General features: G+C 38.8%; 1 protein-coding gene across 9 annotated transcripts in view; it reads left to right on the top strand.

The window, feature by feature from the left end:
* The window catches only part of LOC125236902 (serine/threonine-protein kinase Genghis Khan), a 102,821-nt gene that overhangs the window by 17,179 nt on the left and 71,289 nt on the right, over window positions 1–14,353 (top strand). For all 9 annotated transcript variants that reach the window (XR_007178250.1, XR_007178249.1, XR_007178248.1 and 6 more), the window contains one exon: window positions 1,624–1,745. Coding sequence is in view for 1 of the 9 variants with exons in the window: in XM_048143821.1 (XP_047999778.1) it covers window positions 1,624–1,745 (122 nt within the window). In the remaining 8 variants the exon portion in view is untranslated. The remainder of the gene's footprint in view (window positions 1–1,623; window positions 1,746–14,353) is intronic.

The following is a 14,353-nucleotide window of genomic DNA, read 5'->3' as shown; positions in this document are numbered from 1 at the left end:
ATCGTCAGTAAACCCTTTTTGGGCGCAACAACTCGAGAGGACTGTAAAGGGATTTCATATTATTTTTATAAAATATTGTCCTTTAGAGCATTTTTTTTTATTTCATTGTATGTTTGAGAAAAGCACTATACATGCCTCGGCGTGAAAACGGATTCCCGGCCTCGTATCCCTATCCGCCGGAAATCCTCATTTTCCCGGCCTCTGATGTAATGTACTATTACACTTATTATATTAAGTGTCATCTGTGGTAATAACAAAGCAGCGGGCGTAGCGCACTAGTGTGATAAACTTTATCGCATCGGTGTGTTCCTATCGCACTTTCAAATAGTGCGAAAAGGACGGCCTGTCGTTACGTCGGTTATCGGCTACCTAATGATTCTCCGACAATTTTTTAGCCGATTATTGATTCGCCGACAACGATTCGCCGAATGCCATTTAGCCGAATAATCAAACTATTCGCTGTCACTTTTGGTCGAAAAACGTTACGTAGAATCTTGGTTCGCATACAGTTCAGTTCGCTTCTGTGCAAATTATCCGAACTATCATTGGACATTTTTCATTTAGCAAAGTAATATTTTCGTGTAGGCCACGTTTAGTCGAATAACGTTTCACATTTTATACATTGATAAAATATTTTCGAATGAATGAATTATCGTTGTTGTAAAAAAATTACGCACTTAATAGAAATTTTTTTCTTCTTAAACAATGTATAATGTGAAATTTTTTTCGTTGCGGTAATAATTTACATATTCTGGCAATTAACATTATGTTCTTGAACAGAAAAGTGCTAATTTCCGAATGGGAGAACTAAAAATTTTAAATGTATAAATTTGGTGAGTTGGAAACAACAATACATAATTTACTAAAATTAATCCTTAGAATCAGAACATTTTGACACGTTGAAATAAATGTGAGTCTTATAAACGATCTACAACTAGATTTTTGAATCCGCAGAACAGTTTGTACGCAAGTTCCAGCCAACTCATCAAAACAAAAAACCAAATGATCACTCGACCTATTGTGTTTCGACCAATTTTTTGTCGGCCAATTTTTACAATTACTGAATGATTATTCGACGAAAACTCAATCGGCGTATAAAATTTCTGCTTACCGACTCCGTTTACGAACGAATATTATGCGAAATGAGACTCTTCCAATCGTTATTCGGTCAAAAAAGATGTCGGCGAATCGTTGTCGGCGTACCGAAAATCGGCGTATTTTATTTCGGAATATCAATCGGGCACCTCGGTTATCATGCGAACGTGCTTGCTGCCAGGTAAAACAAACTTACATGTAGGACACATACATTATTACTAATATGATCATTTTTATAGTCACTGACTAGTGACTATTTATGGCCATGTATAGTTCCTCTATCAGACATTTGCCCCCTTATTCATAAAGAAAGTTACGGAACTGTTTGAAAAATGTTTTGTTCCTTTCTCATAAATACATAAAACAACATGAGAGATAAAAATAAACAATTAAATATCAGGTTATTCAGGCTTATAAAGTGGAGTACTGTTATCAAATACCTACTGAAATGGTGTATCTTTTTATGTCTTGAAGCTATTGTATTAATCTTTGTTATTTTTCTAATGAAACATTTTCTTGTCTTTACAGAGCCACGGTTGGTTCGCTGGCTTAGAGTGGGAGGCGCTTCGAGAAGTGCAAGCACCCTTCGTTCCGGATGTAGCAAGTCCCACTGACACTTCTAACTTCGATGTTGATGACACCGATATCAGGTATGCCTTTTACGTAAAAACGTGCGTACGTGATCTTGAACGGCCTCGAAGTCATAATTATTCACGGGAGTTATAAAATCTCGTTATCATGAGGGAGTTATGAAACTTATGAAAGTTCTATTACGTACATATGTACATACGTACAATCACACCTGTTTCCCAGAGGGGTAGGCAGAGATCAAGGATTTCCATTTACTACGATCCTGACAAACTACTTTCGCTTCACACACTTTCAAAACGTTTCTCATACACGCTCGTCGGTTTCGAGTACTTCTGACCTGGCCTTTGCAATATTTCTTCGATTTGATCCAGAAAAGTTCGCCTAGGTCTTCCACTTCCAACTGACCCTAACGGCTCAGCCACGACATTGGTCTAAGCGCGTCAGCGGTGAGCGGCGTCCATACATTGGAGCGAGACACAGCGATGGGACTTGTCATTCGCACGTATGGCTGCCGCTCACCGCTGACGCGCTTAGACCAATATCGTGGCTGAGCCGTAAAGTTCTAGTACCGTATTTAAATTGATTTTATGTTTTTTACATGAAAGTGTTATGAAAATCGTTGTGTGAATTTTGGAGAGTGAGAATAGCAAACTCGAGTGTTTAACCCTAAATGCATAGTGATGTATATATGCATCATGTATTTTTGACTCTATTGACAGCTTGTCCAAGTTTAAATTTGAATAAATCTTTCTCAAGGTCATGCATTTAAGGTTTAAATCGTTCCGGCAATCCGTCGCGACTTTCACTCTTGTTTGCAATACATCATCTCATATAACCCAGCAACCTTCAAATCAAGAGTGAACAGGCATCTTCTGGGCGAGCTCACTCCATCGTAGGCCACGTCTTTGCCTTTGGCTAGTCTGTGGTCAAGAGTAAGCCCATTTATAAAAAAAATAATCTCATATTTAACTTCGCATCATGTTGCACAACGTATAGTACGTTGATTGTCGTATCGTTGATGAAGTTAACCTTTTGAACGCCGTGAATTTTTCATCGTGCGTGCCCGTAGCGCTACCAATACAAAATTTCACCACGCAGATCAGAGCTTGCATTTGGACGGGACCACTTTATACACTATAAAAACCAAATCAGACCTTTGTCTTATATATCAGATTCCGGCGAGGTGGGCTGGATATTGATTGTCTGATATATCAGACTACGGCGGTCAAAAGGTTAAAGATACCATAGATCAATCGCTCCAATTCTATCAGAAATCATTAACTTTTCCTTTACTTCCGGTACATTCCCTGTTATGTGGAAATTAGCTCACGTCATACCCCTTCCTAAAATTTCTAATCCCACGTCACCTTCCCAATACCGTCCCATATCCATCCTCCCAGTGTTATCGAAAATTGTCGAACATTTTGTTAATAACCACCTTCTCTCATATTTCCACAGGCATGAGTTGTTGAATCGCTTTCAGTCGGGTTTCCGTCCCGGGCATAGCACTGTCACGGCTCTGGTGAAGGTTACCGATGACATTCGTCTTAATATTGAAAATAAAAAGCTTACGCTTCTCGTACTTTTGGACTTCAGTAGTGCTTTTAATACAGTAGATTTTGATATCCTTCTTCATATTCTTCGTACTTTTAATGTGTCACAGACGGCTTTATCTTGGTTCCGTAACTACCTCTTTGGGAGACGCCAGCGTGTCAGGGTCGACGACAAGATTTCGGATTGGTGTGATCTGTCTGCTGGTGTTCCCCAGGGAGGGATACTCTCTCCTCTCCTATTCTCAATTTTTATTAATGGCATTACTGAATCCTTAAAGTGTAGTTTTCATCTCTACGCGGATGATTTGCAAATTTACGCGTCGGCTAGCATGGACGAGTTTCCTCATCTTGTCAATAAAATCAACAGCGACCTTGAGTCAATACGTCTCTGGGCTCACAAGTTTGGGTTGAAAGTGAATGCGTTGAAGTCGCAGGCGATTGTCATCGGTGGCCCTCACTTTGTGTCCAAACTGTCGGAAATGGTGGTACCCAACGTAATTTTTGATGGAACAATTATCCCATTTTCCGCTACAGTGAAAAACTTGGGTATCACCATAGATCAAACTTTGTCCTGGTCAGCCCACGTCGCTGATGTTAGCAATAAAGTGTTTGCGTCTCTCCACTCGCTGAGGCGTTTACAAAATTTTCTTCCACTTCAAACAAAAATAATACTTTCTTCGTCATTGTTGCTTCCTTTGTTAGATTACGGTGATATCGCTTTTCTGGACCTTAGTGAGGAGTTGCTTGACAAACTCGAGCGGTTGCAAAACTTGTGTATCCGTTACATCTATGGTTTGCGTAAGTTTGATCGCGTATCCCAGTTCCGATCTCAGCTTGGCTGGCTGCCGATTCGCCGTCGTCGAGACGTGCATGTCCTGTCACTGCTTTTTAAAGTCTTATTTAATCCGTCTTCGCCACGTTACCTTTCCGAAAGATTTAGTTACTTGGCTGCTGGCAGTAATCACCGTTTGCGATCTAGCGCCAATCTTGCTCTTGCAATTCCACCCAATAAGACGCGGACATACAGAAAATCCTTTTCTGTCTATGCCGCTAAATTGTGGAATGAGATACCGGTGTCCGTGAGGCAATCCCAATCTGTAGCAGCACTCAAGAATAACCTTAATAAATTAATAGTTTAAAAAACACTATAAAACACGCTTTTATAAATGCACGTAAAAGCCAAAAATAAATTATGGATCGTTCAAGTTGTCTCTATTTGTGAGCTGAAGTTTAAAAACTATGTGCTTTTAATTATAATATTTGATTGTAAAAGCGTGGGGCGCTGGAACAGGAAAGACTTTTTGTATAACCACAGAATATATAAGTATAACTTGCTGATAAATCAAATTATGCTATGTTACGGGAAGGAGGTTACACAGATTGACGCGCTAACTGGAGTTGCAGCATGACTAGTAGGTTCTACATTAAACAGTCAAATCAATTAAAAGTCAGTGTTCAAAGTAGGTACCAGTTTGTCGAACTCAGACAAAATATGCGCTAGTAGCGAGGAGAGTCGACAGTCACCGACACTTAGAACGCAGCTTTTTTCCGGTAATCAAAGTACAAAAGGGGAAAGTGTCTACAGTGACAGGATGCAGAGTTCTTGTTCGTGGACGAGATATCTTTGGTTCTCTTTGGTAACCCTTAGGCGGCATATGTAAACGTTATGTTCTTATGCAACTTCATTCGCCAGGAAGTTCGAATTAGTATTTGTTTACAAGAAAGTCTTTCCTGTTCCAGCGCCCCACGCTTTTACAATCAAATATTATAATTAAAAGCACATAGTTTTTAAACTTCAGCTCACAAATAGAGACAACTTGAACGATCCATAATTTATTTTTGGCTTTTACGTGCATTTATAAAAGCGTGTTTTATAGTGTTTTTTAAACTATTAATTTATTTTATACTTTTTAGTCATTAATAATTAAATAAATACCTTTTAACATTTATACATAAAATTATTTCAAGTAGGCGGATTTTACATGTCATTTGTGGCTTAACGTGTACTTATTGCTAATTGCTACTTAATAATAACTAGCGGCTACCTTCTTATTACGGTATTATCATAAAAATGTTTATACCTAGTAAGTTATCCGTAAAAGATAGACAATATAGACATGTGCCATCGCGGACTTTTTGAAGACATTAGAGAGACATACTTTCGCCATACATTGTTTTGAAGCTCTCAGCTAGTGGGATTTTGTTTGACTCGATTAGAAAATATTGTCACATTTCAACTAATTCAAACAAAATTTAAGTATTTCTTTTTTGCCGAGCCCCCCTTTATTTGCACTTAAGGGTCACAGGAAAACCATTACCCAACTTATTTTAAATACAACGTTGATCTTTCTTTTATGCGGGGGGCTTCGCCCCCCGAGCCCCCCTTTGTTTGCTCTTAAAGGTCACAAGAAAACGCTAACCCAACTTATTCTAAATACAACGTTGATCTTTCTTTCATGCGGGGGGCTTCGCCCTCCGAGCCCCCCTTTGCTTGCTCTTAAAGGTCACAAGAAAACCCTAACACAACTTATTTTAAATACTACGTTGATCTTTCTTTTATGCGGGGGGCTTCGCCCCCCGAGCCCCCCTTTTCGTTACTCTTAAGGGTCACAAGAAAACCCTAAACCAACTTATTTAAAATACAACGTTGATCTTTCTTTCATGCGGGGGCTTCGCCCCCCGAGCCCCCCTTTGTTTGCTCTTAAAGGTCACAAGAAAACGCTAACCCAACTTATTTTAAAAACAACGTTGATCTTTCTTTTATGCGGGGGCTTCGCCCCCGAGCCCCCCTTTGTTTGCTCTTAAAGGTCACAAGAAAACGCTAACCCAACTTATTTTAAATACTACGTTAATCTTTCTTTTATCCTGGGGGCTTCGCCCCCCGAGCCCCCCTTTTCGTTACTCTTAAGGATCACAAGAAAACCCTAACCCAACTTATTTTAAAAACAACGTTGATCTTTCTTTCATGCGGGGGCTTCGCCCCCCGAGCCCCCCTTTGTTTGCTCTTAAAGGTCACAAGAAAACGCTAACCCAACTTATCTTAAATACTACGTTGATCTTTCTTTCATGCGGGGGGCTTCGCCCTCCGAGCCCCCCTTTTCTTTACTCTTAAGGAACACAAGAAAACCCTAAATCAACTTATTTTAAATACAACGTTGATCTTTCTTTCATGCGGGGGGCTTCGCCCCCCGAGCCCCCCTTTGTTTGCTCTTAAATGTCACAAGAAAACGCTAACCCAACTTATCTTAAATACTACGTTGATCTTTCTTTCATGCGGGGGCTTCGCCCCCGAGCCCCCTTTGTTTGCTCTTAAAGGTCACAAGAAAACGCTAACCCAACTTATTCTAAATACAACGTTGATCTTTCTTTCATGCGGGGGCTTCGCCCCCGAGCCCCCTTTGTTTGCTCTTAAAGGTCACAAGAAAACGCTAACCCAACTTATCTTAAATACTACGTTGATCTTTCTTTCATGCGGGGGCTTCGCCCCCGAGCCCCCCTTTGTTTGCTCTTAAGGAACACAAGAAAACCCTAAACCAACTAATTTTAAATACAACGTTGATCTTTCTTTCATGCGGGGGCTTCGCCCCCGAGCCCCCCTTTGTTTGCTCTTAAATGTCACAAGAAAACGCTAACCCAACTTATCTTAAATACTACGTTGATCTTTCTTTCATGCGGGGGCTTCGCCCCCCGAGCCCCCCTTTGTTTGCTCTTAAAGGTCACAAGAAAACGCTAACCCAACTTATTCTAAATACAACGTTGATCTTTCTTTCATGCGGGGGCTTCGCCCCCGAGCCCCCTTTGTTTGCTCTTAAAGGTCACAAGAAAACGCTAACCCAACTTATCTTAAATACTACGTTGATCTTTCTTTCATGCGGGGGCTTCGCCCCCGAGCCCCCCTTTGTTTGCTCTTAAGGAACACAAGAAAACCCTAAACCAACTAATTTTAAATACAACGTTGATCTTTCTTTCATGCGGGGGCTTCGCCCCCGAGCCCCCCTTTGTTTGCTCTTAAATGTCACAAGAAAACGCTAACCCAACTTATCTTAAATACTACGTTGATCTTTCTTTCATGCGGGGGCTTCGCCCCCGAGCCCCCTTTGTTTGCTCTTAAAGGTCACAAGAAAACGCTAACCCAACTTATTCTAAATACAACGTTGATCTTTCTTTCATGCGGGGGCTTCGCCCCCGAGCCCCCCTTTGTTTGCTCTTAAAGGTCACAAGAAAACGCTAACCCAACTTATCTTAAATACTACGTTGATCTTTCTTTCATGCGGGGGCTTCGCCCTCCGAGCCCCCTTTTCTTTACTCTTAAGGAACACAAGAAAACCCTAAACCAACTTATTTTAAATACAACGTTGATCTTTCTTTCATGCGGGGGCTTCGCCCCGAGCCCCCCTTTGTTTGCTCTTAAATGTCACAAGAAAACGCTAACCCAACTTATCTTAAATACTACGTTGATCTTTCTTTCATGCGGGGGCTTCGCCCCCGAGCTCCCCTTTGTTTGCTCTTAAAGGTCACAAGAAAACGCTAACCCAACTTATTCTACATACAACGTTGATCTTTCTTTCATGTGGGGGCTTCGCCCCCGAGCGCCCCTTTGTTTGCTCTTAAAGGTCACAAGAAAACGCTAACCCAACTTATCTTAAATACTACGTTGATCTTTCTTTCATGCGGGGGCTTCGCCCCCCGAGCCCCCCCTTTGTTTGCTCTTAAAGGTCACAAGAAAACGCTAACCCAACTTATTCTAAATACTACGTTGATCTTTCTTTCATGCGGGGGCTTCGCCCCCGAGCCCCCCTTTGTTTGCTCTTAAAGGTCACAAGAAAACGCTAACCCAACTTATTCTAAATACTACGTTGATCTTTCTTTCATGCGGGGGCCTTTTCTTTACTCTTAAGGATCACAAGAAAACCTTAACCCAACTTATTTTAAATACAACGTTGATCTTTCTTTTATGCGGGGGCTTCGCCCCCCGAGCCCCCCTTTGTTTGCTCTGAAAGGTCACAAGAAAACGCTAACCCAACTTATTTTAAATACTACGTTAATCTTTCTTTTATGCGGGGGGCTTCGCCCCCCGTGCCCCCCTTTGTTTACTCTTAAAGGTCACAAGAAAACGCTAACCCAACTTATCTTAAATACTACGTTGATCTTTCTTTCATGCGGGGGGCTTCGCCCCCGAGCCCCCCTTTGTTTGCTCTTAAAGGTCACAAGAAAACGCTAACCCAACTTATCTTAAATACTACGTTGATCTTTCTTTCATGCGGGGGGCTTCGCCCTCCGAGCCCCCCTTTTCTTTACTCTTAAGGAACACAAGAAAACCCTAAACCAACTTATTTTAAATACTACGTTGATCTTTCTTTTCATGCGGGGGCTTCGCCCCCGAGCCCCCTTTGTTTGCTCTTAAAGGTCACAAGAAAACGCTAACCCAACTTATTCTAAATACTACGTTGATCTTTCTTTCATGCGGGGGGCTTCGCCCCCCTAGCCCCCCTTTTCTTTACTCTTAAGGATCACAAGAAAACCTTAACCAAACGTATTTTAAATACAACGTTGATCTTTCTTTTATGCGGGGGGCTTCGCCCCCCGAGCCCCCTTTGTTTGCTCTGAAAGGTCACAAGAAAACGCTAACCCAACTTATTTTAAATACTACGTTGATCTTTCTTTCATGCTTCCCTCCTCGAGCCCCCCCTTTTTTCTGTTCTTATCTTCCGGCACCATCATCAGGCCTTGAAACCTAATCGTAGTCATAGTTCATTACAAGACTTTTCTAAGAAGCCCAAAAACAGCTATGATACGATGTTCCATCATGTAGTTCCAGTTCATATCTTCCGGCTCCATCATCAGACCTTGAATTCTAATCGTAGTCAAAGTTCATTACAAGACTTTTCTAAGAAGCCCAAAAACAGCTATGATACGATGTTCTATCATGTAGTTCCAGTTCATATCTTCCGGCTCCATCATCAGACCTTGAAACCTAATCGTAGTCAAAGTTCATTACAAGACTTTTCTAAGAAACCCAAAAACAGCTATGATACGATGTTCCATCATGTAGTTCCAGTTCATATCTTTCGGCTTCATCATCAGACCTTGAAACCTAATTGTAGTCAAAGTTCATTACAAGACTTTTCTAAGAAACCCAAAAACGGCTATGATACGAGGTTCCATCATGTAGTTCCAGTTCATATCTTCCGACTCCATCATCAGATCAGCTCAACAGTACCATATTATTGTATTGTCATCGGAACTACATATAGCTGCCAATTTTCATTACACTACGACTCCTGGAAGATGGTTAAATTAGCCTCCGCAGATTCCATTACATACATAGTTACATACACGACGACCTAATAAAAGCGTGTTAAAAAACTATGGCTTTCCGACACTTAATTTTTTTTTTTTTATCGGATTGTTTTTTTTTTTTTCTCTCTTTTTCTTTTTCTTTAATTTTTATCAATTTTTTTTTAATTGTCGTCTTGCTTTGTGGTTCGAATTAATATCCATATACTTTTTGGTCTAAGTACCTATATAAATATATATTTTATGAGTATTTGTTTATTTATTATTATATTATTATATATGTATATATTGGTGTATTAATGTAATTGTATATGTATATATTTGTTACCATGTGTATACAAAATTTGCATTTAATTCTTTTAGTGGTTGTACATTTTTGAATTCGTCACTCATCGTTAATTCGCTTCTACTCATTTCCTCAAAGGTTGACTGGAAGAGATCCCTTTAAGGGATAAGTCCGCCTACATTGTATATTACTGACTCTGTAACTGTGTCTCTTTTGTTTCCTTTATGTACAATAAAGCTTATACATACATACATAGATCAAGCAAACGTATCTACTTAGCGTGTCAAATGAACTCAGTGAAATCCACTGAGTTGTCCGTTTTTACTCGCAGCTTGCAGCATTCGGGCGTCAATTTTTGTAAGTTGAAGTCAACCAAAACATAAAAAATGCCTCGTTACGTGATATTCAATTGCAACAACACAAAAATTATGAACAATCAAGAGCCTGAGACATATTTAAAATTACAGGCAAGAATCAACTTCAGTACAAAATTTGACACGCTCGGCCCCTATACAAATATATGAATTTGTTTCTTCCATCTAAATTAAGTTCTGTGGGTTAAAGGCTGACCAGAATAGAAATATAGTATGACCAAGGACCATTTAATACTAGACTGATATAGCCCATACAAAAAAGCGTACCCCTGAAAAAAGCTTAGTTTATGCTTTAAAACTAGATGGCGTTGTTTCGTAACCCGGGAGTGGAAAAAAACATATTTTTACACATATTTTTACTTGTTTTTATATTATACTATGAATAACTATCAAAAAACTTTATTATAATATCAAAATATTGGCTCAAAACACAATTTTTACAAATTATATTTTTTGGTCGCCCTCGACGTAGTTGTGATCGCTTCGCTGGCTAAGTTTGTTCGCATGTTGTCTAATTATTGCCAAATAAAACGACTAGATGACGTTGGTGGACTAGGAAAATGTCACATCCGTTTCGTTGTTCATTAATATAATATACTTAGTGATAATAAACCTATATGTTGAGCTCAAATACGTTCAACAAAACGCAATCATTGTGCCAACAGATGTGTCACATCACAAATGTCATTGTATGATTTATTGAATATTCATAATATATGGATATTAAATATTTTACAATCGCAGCAGCAATGCGAGTAGAGATACAGAATTAATAACTGTATAAATTAATAATTGTATGACCAATGACCTCATACATAAAATTACCAGTTTAGGTGACAGAAGGCGAATCCAATTTGTAAACATTAAATGTGCTAAGGAAAAGAATCTTTCCGATTTTCAACGGGACACGGCTGAAGGGGCGAGCTGGTTTTGACTGCGCCCATGCATCTCAATTGTCCAGAAAGTTCATTCGAAGATCATTTTGCTTATAATAATCTGAGTAATCACAGTGAATGGTTTGACAGTATTTCAGCTAACATGTAGAGAGACTTGCTAGCTTCGTCGGTCAGGCTTCGTCTTGGACACAACGCGGATAGTTAGGCCGCCAGGTGTGGCACTTTGGATTACGTTTTTATAATAAATTAATGATAGTTTGTATTGTTTTGGTAATATATTTTCTACTCGTATACTACTCGTTTGGTACTCGTATAAACCTAAACTGAGATAATAAATGAATAAAAGGAAATAATTAGTGAAACTCTGACATAAGTAATAATTAATGAGACTAAATGCGTTTTCACATTATCCGATCCGATATCGGATGTAGGACTGATACCCCATACATTACAGGCGCTATCTTGGATTTTTTCCATTTAAATCCTTCCGACATCCGATATCGGATCGGATAATGTGAAAACGGACTAAGACAATAGATACCTTGTTAGTGTTATATACCTATGCCTATGTATATCCCACCAAAAACATTCTGTAAAAAATAGCCGTCTCGATGGAGCTGCTTGTTTATCTCTAAAAAGTAATGAAATCTACATAAAGTTCCTTACTGCGATTTCTTTATTATTATAGTTAACTAGCCTTTGCCCGCGGCTTCGCTCTCTTTAAATTCGAAAATCTCTCCACAAACTTCCATCCTCCATTCTAAGGAAGTGGGGGGATATAAAAAGAGACAAAAAGTAGCCTATGTCACTTTCCATCCAGTCAACTATCTCCACTTAAAAAATCACGTCAATACGTCGCTCCGTTTTGCCGTGAAAGATGGACAAACAAACAGACACACACACTTTCCCATTTATAATATTAGTATGGATGTTGTGTGACTTGGCCGTTGAAGTGTAGCGGTGCTGGCGACAGATTGGTGCAATGGTGTCATGGAGCACCTGGTTATAAACTTCTTTATACCCTTGTGTATAAAGAAATTTATAAGTTTCATATTCGATGGTCCGAGCTAAGGTTCGTAAAGCCATGAAGCCGAGCTGATAATCATTGACGCTAAACGCCGATCGAAACGCAGTCTGAAGTGGGTGATAAACGTACGATACGAGCAGGTATGCGTACTTATGGCTCGACGACCTTTTTCGATTGTGTGTCACCGTAAGTACGCGTAAAAACCGCTGCGCATAGTAGTCGACCATCCAACGCGTACTTGCTCGTACGCCTATCACCCACTTGACGTCGCGCCAACACTTTATGGAAAAAGCGGGTTTTCGACAACTAAGTACCAATAAGATTTTAGACATTCAAAAATCTTTAATAATACTCAACTGTTTCGGTCGCACTCGTTCAAATATAGGATAGGATTGGTATGAGCGAGACGGTCAGGAGATTGATTGTCAACATGATATCTATCATAAACACCGTTCGAAATGGCCTCATTAAAATCTAAATTTTAAATATATTGAAAGTAATATTACTAATCATTGACGTCACGCTCAAAATGAAAGAGATAGAAAATTTGACAGTATGGTACTCTTTTGCATGATTGTCATAATTCAAAATAAGAACGATGGTTTGCGTTGTAAACAGGGACTGAAACATGACACGGGCCCCTAGCGTCATCTATATATTTTTCACTGTATCACTTGTAATGCCGTTGAACTACCGCGTACGTATTTTAAAAAAAAACGACATTTTTATTCAAATGACACTCTTAGTGACATCTAGTGACATAGATTTACGGCTGCCAACGGGGTACGGTATTTAGTATGGACTCTGCTGGTCCTTTATAATCGTCCTTGGTATGACTATTGTCAGGAGGTCGCTGTTATTCTGATGAATGGAGTGACAGTTAAGTTTAGTATGAAGAAAATAGTTCTTATGAATTTCCGCAACATGGCGCGTATATTAGTCATAGGGCTTACGGCGAAATTATGGTCAAAAGCTGCACTTTATGCAGAAAGCAAGCCACTTTGCACAGTGATACTAGGGACCAATACAAATGATTTCATCCGAGGAAACACGATTTTCATCCACTAGAATTCAAGATGGCGGACATTTTCCAAAATGGCGGCCGCATATTTTAAAAAATTTATAGAATCATAACGGTTGCACCGATTTTGATGGTTGAGGTGTCTATCAGTTTGTATTGAAGAGTTTATTAATATAAAAAATTAAAGTCATAAAAAATTAAGCTGGCGGCCGAATAATAAGAAAAAATTGAAATTTTTAAACTTTTTTTTTCATTCTCGTGAAATTTACCAATAATTTTTCTTTGACATGGCCGCATTTTTATGTATTTAAATTAAACCTGATAATATTATCTACATAATAAAGTAAAAATCATGAAAATCCGTTGAGAAGTTTTTGAACTGTACCCATTTCAAATGGAGCGCGCGGATTTAAAAGACGTTTTTGCACGTGATGTAAAACATTTTGGAATCATAACGGCTGCACCGATTTTAATGGTTGGGGTGGCTATCAGTTTGTATTAAAACGTTTATTAATATAAAAATTAAAAATCATTTAAAAAATTAAAGATGGCGGCCGAATAGTAAGAAAAATATGAAATTTTCAATTTTTTTTGTATTCTCACGAAATTTACGAATAGTTTTTCTACGATATGGTCACATTTTTATTTATTGAAATAAAATCTGATAATATCATCTGCAAAATAAAACAAAAAACATTAAAATCCGTTCAGTACTTTTTGAACTATACGCATTGCAAATGAAGCGCGCGGATTTGAAAGACGTCTTTGCACTTGATGTGATGCATCGTATCGTTTGGTACCGCTATACACGCAAGACTGATTATTTATTTTGGTCACAACTTACTATATTACTGTTCAGAATCAATGTTTTTAGTATTTATATACATTATTAGTTTTTTATTCCGAGTTTAGGTATATTTAGATAACCCCCGTAAACTTTGATGGTCATAATTCTTATTTTAATACATAAAAGAACTTCAACAGGTACACATAACATTTGTATCACTTCTCCTTTTCAAGGCTAGAGATAATCTCCGACAAATTCTGTAGGGGGCTACGGAAACATATATTAATACAAAACTTATTTTTTGCTTCTCGTCTAGGTTATACTGAAAGATAAAAGTCATACAAAATAATATCAAAATACAAGGAAATAATGAATAATTTATAATATCATTTTTGCAAAATACTTTTTTTTCGGCAGCTGCCTTTG

Source organism: Leguminivora glycinivorella, chromosome 20, assembly GCF_023078275.1.
Source record: "Leguminivora glycinivorella isolate SPB_JAAS2020 chromosome 20, LegGlyc_1.1, whole genome shotgun sequence".
In the NCBI taxonomy this organism is placed as follows: Eukaryota; Metazoa; Arthropoda; class Insecta; order Lepidoptera; family Tortricidae; genus Leguminivora; species Leguminivora glycinivorella.
Note: the sequence above shows the minus strand (reverse complement) of the source record. Positions and strands in the feature narration are given on the sequence as shown.